General features: G+C 29.4%; 1 protein-coding gene across 3 annotated transcripts; it reads left to right on the top strand.

Moving 5' to 3' along the window:
• Positions 1–2,032: 2,032 nt before the first annotated feature.
• On the top strand, positions 2,033–3,870 carry LOC131661168 (uncharacterized). 3 transcript variants are annotated; one of them, XM_058930601.1, is made up of 5 exons: positions 2,033–2,516; positions 2,612–2,662; positions 2,766–2,899; positions 2,992–3,081; positions 3,396–3,870. In XM_058930601.1, exons 1-5 carry the CDS (start codon positions 2,247–2,249, stop codon positions 3,583–3,585), a joined length of 735 nt encoding a protein of 244 aa, XP_058786584.1. In that variant the 5' UTR covers positions 2,033–2,246; the 3' UTR covers positions 3,586–3,870. The 3 variants fall into 3 exon arrangements, with proteins under 3 accessions (XP_058786584.1, XP_058786583.1, XP_058786585.1); XM_058930600.1 differs by having other exon boundaries at positions 2,035–2,516; positions 2,992–3,086; positions 3,398–3,870; XM_058930602.1 differs by having other exon boundaries at positions 2,035–2,516; positions 2,992–3,086; positions 3,409–3,591.
• The last annotated feature ends 2,331 nt before the right edge of the window (positions 3,871–6,201 follow it).

The following is a 6,201-nucleotide window of genomic DNA, read 5'->3' as shown; positions in this document are numbered from 1 at the left end:
ATATATTCCTCTTTATTTCTCTTATCTTGTACATATACCAATTAATACTCCAAATCTATTATATATTTTTTCTACATCTTCCTCTCTTTCTTATCTGTTTTTCTTCTCGCAATCAAATATTCCATAAATATAAGAGTGATCAATATAAATCCATACATTTGAGAAACGTTGCTCTAAATAAAAAAGAAGTCCGTAAATTTAAATTAATTCAATAATAAATAATTATAGTATCGTTATTTTTAATCTAATTCAATAATCAATAATTATACAATTTTCTTTTGTATAATAAAGACCAAGAGGAAATTAGCTGATGGCTTATAGTTTATAATTGATGGTTGATAACCTATAACTGATAAACTAATTAAAATGTTTGATAAAATTAGCGATTCAATTAGTTGATAAATTAAAATAACATAAAAGACATTTAATATATAATTATTTTATTTTAAATTAAAATAAATTATAAAGAATAGTAGTGGGTTTTAGTTAAAACACTAAGAACAAAAGGGGAAGAAAAAATAATAAACTATAGGCTAAAAGTTATAACGCTATTTAAAATAGCGTCTGGAAAATAAGTTATAAGCTAGTAAAATAAATTATAAGTTCGTAATGAAAAGATTGTTACTAAACAGGTCTTTTATTATCATATGAGTTTATAAGCTATGTTATAAGCTCAAAAAATGTTTTGCAAAAGCACTAAGAGTGTGTTTGGATGAGGTAATTAGAAATTTTTAAAGAATTTAAAATTCTAAGAAATTCAAATGATTCAATTGAAATTCATTCATTTTTAAATTCTTTTGTTTGGATGAAGTATTAAAATGATTCATTGTTAAATTTTGGGATCGTTTTCATAAATTTTAAAAAATTTGGGCTAAATTTAAAACATGAAAAATAGGGACCAATTTGTAATTTTTGAAAATTTCACTGGACCAATTTGTAAAATTTGAAAATTATTAGGGACTTATTAGCAATTTTTTGAAAATTTTGAGAGTAAATCAAATATTTTCATAACATATAAGGGCCATCTTGCAAAATTTTAAAAAAATAATAAATAATTTAACATATAAATTATGGAGCAATTTCAAATTTTTTACTTGAATAAAATACTTCATAATAGATTTTATTATCCAAACAATAAATTTTGATTAAGTCATTTTAAATTTCCTCAAAAAATTACTTTCCCTCATTAAAATACTTCATCCAAACACACTATAAGAGTGTGTTTGGATGAGGTAATTGAAAATTTTAAAAGAATTTAAAATTCACAGCAATTCAAATGATTCAATTGAAATCCATTCATTTTTAAATTATTTTGTTTGGATGAAATATTAAGATAATTCATTGTTAGATTTTTTGGGTCATTATTTATAATATTTAAATTTTTTGGACAAATTTAAAATATTGAAAAATAGGGACTAATTTTTAATTTTTAAAAATTTGAAAGACCAAATTGTAAATTTTAAAAATTATTAAAGACCAATTTGTAATTTTTTCAAAATTTTTAAGGTCAATTTTGTAATTTTGGAAAATATGAGGATCAATTTGCAAAATTTGAAGAAATAATAGTAGCAAATACATTCTATGAAGTATGAGAGGAATTTCAAATTCTTTGATTTTTGGTGTCATTCTAAAATGATTAAATTTAACTTAGATAAAATACTCTATAAATTTTCATCATTTTAATAATTCTTCATTTTTATATCCAAACAATAAATTTTTTTTGCAAATCATTTTAAATTCCTTCAAAACATTAGATTACCTTATTAAAACTTATTAAAATAAGTCATCCAAACACACTTTAAGGCTATGTTTAGATTGATGATATGAGATGAAATGGAATGTAATAAAATGATAAATAATGAGATATCATCTTTTGATTTTATAAATAATGGATAGAATGGAATGAAACATGATGAAATTCATTCATTCTATTCCAATTCCATCCAATTTCCTATTTTTTTTCTTTCTAATTTGAGGTGTATATAATAGAATCATATAACTAGACATTTTAAATAAAAAAACCAGATAGAATAAAATCTGTATTACACTCCATTATCTTTCATTTTACTCCGCTCTTTTACATTCCATCGATCTAAATATGCCTTAAAATAATTTAGCAATGAGGAAATTAGAGTGATGGCGTGGTTTTGCATAATCCAATACCCATTAGAGATCCAGTATTGATCGTTCGGAGAGTGCGAGGTAGTAAACTGTTCGTCACTGTCAACCATCACAACTCTTCAAAGATGCTCAACTCCCTCCGTTTTCAAGCTTCAAACCACCCACCCATTTCTCCAACCTCCACCAAACCTTTCACCATCAACAACACTCTCTCACAACAACGCAACCTCTCCTTCACAAAACCCATCGCACTCCCCCAACTCCTCACTTCTTTCACCACCCACTCACTTCAACCGCCACATTACATCTCCACCGTTGGATCCTCATCCCCCACCCCCTCCCACTGGAACCTCACCCAACGCCACCTCACTCTCCTCCAAGTCTCCGCCGTCGTGGTACCTACCTTATCTCTCTCTAAATCCAATTCCGTTACTCAATTTGTCGATTCCTCTATTGATTTTAGGTTTTTATTTTTTTGTTATCGTCTCAGTCAGCGATATTTACAACGTGGCTCTTTGGTTCTGCAATTCCCTCGCTTCTGGTTTGTCTTTCTATAAAGCCTTGTTTGGTAGTAAATAATAGTTTCTCAAATAGCTTAATTTAAAATCTGATATAATGAGAATGTTTGTTTAATAATAATAAAGGCTTTCAAGAAGGCAGCAGAATCACTTGAGAAGGTTATGGATACAGCGAGAGAAGAACTTCCTGATACAATGGCTGCGGTTAAATTATCCGCCGCAGAAGTCAGTGACTTAACCACCGAACTCAGTGATCTTGGGTAATTGCCTTTTTTTTTTAAATGTAAATGATAAGGAAATTAAAATTAGAATAACCAAATATTGGTTTGATTTTGTTTCTGTGTTGATGCAGACAAGAGATTACTCAAGGTGTTAGAAGCTCCACTCGCGTGGTTCGCTCGGTGGAGCAGGGGCTTCGCGGTTTAACCACTATGCCTTCTTCTTCAGGTTACTTACTAAATCATGACTATGTTACTGTGATTCAGAAAATCAACATAATAACTAGACAACATTGATACCTGTTGATATCGACGCCGACATGTATCAGACATCAGACAGGAAAGTTTGAGTCTTAATTAGTGGTTAGATTTGAGTCTTAATTAGTGGTTAAATTTCTATAATTTGAGTTTGTAGATGAGTTATAAAACTGTTATATTGTGGCCGGTAATTTAAAACTATGCCTTTTAAGCAATGTTGTTCATTTGGTTATATATAGCACTATGCCTTTTAAGCAATGTTGTTCATTTGGTTATATATAGCTTCTTTGCAGGGAATGGAATACAGCTCCAATACTGCGCCTGATTCGGATGCACTTGCAGGGGCAAGAACTGTTAGGGGTGTGAGAGAGGGTATTATCAAGGGTCGTTCTATGTTGAAGATGTTTTTCTCCCTTGCCAAATTTTCAAGTTTTGCTCTTAACTTCATCACTAGAGGTGGAAAAAGGTAGAGGCAAGCGAAGTTGCTTGATTTCTTCAATGTGAACCCTGAGCAGCACCAAGGTTCTCTTCTGTCTTCTCTACTGTTATAGGATCTTCTGTTTTTTTTCTTCCATGGAATAGAGATGTTCCCCTTTAGATGAGGCTATAGGGTCTAGTGCAATAAATAATGTGTATAGAAACCTAATAGAAAGAACAGATTGAATGCATTTTGTACTCTACATAAACTTCAATACTAGGATTTGATGTTTCAAACTCTTGTGGCATACTCTTGCTTTCATCTAGCTATTGATCAATGAACCTGTTTATTCCTTTAGATAAAACCAGATACGGGTTGTGTTTCATTTTAAAAAACTACATAAAAAAGATTTGTTTCTGGATGGTGACTGTTCCTGTACTCGTAGATTGTGGAGTGTGGAGCACTCATTTGAATATACTGTATGTTGGAAAGCAAGGTTTCCGTTATTACATGCATAGTGGATCCCTTTCTTTGCTCAATGTCAATGTTAAAAACAACTGATTAGATTGTTTTTCATATTGTACCACTGATCTATTCCAACTGTATGAAAAGATATCGAATTCGACGAAATATCACTGAATTACTGATAATAATAAAACCATCTTGCTGACAAATTATGAATACGATAGGTATGAAAGGCAGTACAATTATTACATGGAAGCGACTTAAAAAGACAATCTAACTACAAAATCAAAACATTCAGCAAGGTTTAACACCTTTGTGTTTGTCCTAATAAAAAGACTTAGACAATTTACACAGTACAGTACACAATACAGTTACATGAAACGGTATCTCAACTCTTGTATCCTGAACGTGCTCCACCTAGTAATGAAGTCTCTGATTCGATTCTCCATATTCAGTGTTGCTGAAGTTACCTCTACGTGCAATATAAAAATTGAACAAAGCTTACATAGTGTTGTTGTATAGCTTTTAAGAGGAGGAAATATTGATTTGAGCTCCACTTCCTGCGCTCAAAGGAGGTTTTGGAGGCCTTTTAAAGGCTCGTGATATTATGGATGATGTTACTTCACCATTATTCTCAACAACACGGTATTGAATATTTTCAGCTGATGATGGATCAAGACCTAGGCATTTGGAGAAAGCTTTCATGACTTGTTCTATGAAATGGCATGCTGATTCTCTTTCTCTCTGCATCCTATCCATGTTTATTTCTCTTCTTCTGCTGCCTCTTGAAGATGGATTCCACTAGATTAATGGTTTAGCGTGTGTGGCTAAATAGCTATATAGTATTATGCAAGAGGCCAGTTTGATTTTCGAAGATGTCCCAATAAGAGACACCTGCCACAAAGTTTGCATATGTGTTTGTCTATTGTTGTTTTCTGGAAGGCAACGTAAATTTATTTCGTATATATAGGGCAGAAAATGAGTCGAGTCGAGTCGAACTCGTCTCAACTCAGTTTGTCTCGTTAAGAATTGGCCGGGTTTGAGTTCGAGTTTAAGACGAACTTTTTTTTCAGCTCAAATTCGACTCGTTAAAAATTGACCGAGTTTTAGTTCGAGTTCGAGTTTATCAAGAACTTTTTTCAGCTCAAACTCGACTTGTTAGAAGTTCACGAACATGTCAGTTCAACTTGTTAGATTATTTTTGTTAGGTTCAATTCGCTTATTTTACGGACTATATATATATATATATATATATATATATATATATATATATATATATATATATATATATATATATATATATATATGACATTTTAAATTAATATAGTTTAAATAAAAAATATATAAATAAAATAAAAGTTATAAGATTGGAATTTATATGATGTTAATTTTATTTGTATAATTATTTGTAGAAATATTTTTCTCACTTGAGAATATAAATTATCAATTATAACCGTTAGATTAAAATAAAATATGATACCAAGATTTAGAGCAAATCTTCAAACCTACTCTTAAAGACAATATAATCTATCTCATATTTAATCGAGTTGACTCATGAACCTAATGAGTCGAACTATGTATAATTCAAGTTCAGCTCATTTAGTTAACGAACTTAGTTTTTAGCTCATACTCAGCTCATTTGGTTCACGAATCTAGTTCAACGATTTAATTTTCGAATTAAGTTTCGAACTATTTTCAAATTAGTTTGGTTTATTGCCAGCCTTACGTATATTCATCACTTGGATACACCCTAATTGTAAAGATTTAAAAGACCAATGTTCTCTATCAATGATTAAGTGTTTGATAAATTATGACTTTAATTAATAAATATGAAATGATAGTTTTTTCTTAAAATTAATTACTTACGATCTGTTTGATAAAAATAGTGGTTGACTAATAAGTTATAGTTGACGACAGATAGTTTATAGCTGATGTTGATAATTGATAATAAGTTAATTAAAGTTAAATTGAAGCATTTGATAAAATTAACAGTTTAATTAATTTATAACTTTTTTATAATTTATTATAATTTAAGATAATATATTTATGATTTCTTTTAATATAAAATTTAACTTTCTCTATTTATGTTTTTAAAATATATTTGTTTTATTTTAATTTATAATAAATTATAAAAGATAAAAATAAATTTTAGTTAACATGATAAAAATGGCAAAGTAATACTATAAATTTAAAAGCTATTTTA

The sequence above is a fragment of the Vicia villosa genome, linkage group LG3, assembly GCF_029867415.1.
Source record: "Vicia villosa cultivar HV-30 ecotype Madison, WI linkage group LG3, Vvil1.0, whole genome shotgun sequence".
Lineage (NCBI taxonomy): Eukaryota > Viridiplantae > Streptophyta > Magnoliopsida > Fabales > Fabaceae > Vicia > Vicia villosa.
This window is presented reverse-complemented; position numbering and strand designations above follow the sequence as displayed.

What these genes read in the sequence shown, in the direction of transcription:
- LOC131661168 (XM_058930600.1), top strand. Translation starts at nt 2,247, where the DNA reads ATGCTCAACTCCCTCCGTTTTCAAGCTTCAAACCACCCACCCATTTCT. An exon ending in CTGCAATTCCCTCGCTTCTG is followed by an intron (nt 2,663 to 2,765) that starts GTTTGTCTTTCT and finishes ATAATAATAAAG; the next exon opens with GCTTTCAAGAAGGCAGCAGA. An exon ending in CACTATGCCTTCTTCTTCAG is followed by an intron (nt 3,087 to 3,397) that starts GTTACTTACTAA and finishes GGTTATATATAG; the next exon opens with CTTCTTTGCAGGGAATGGAA.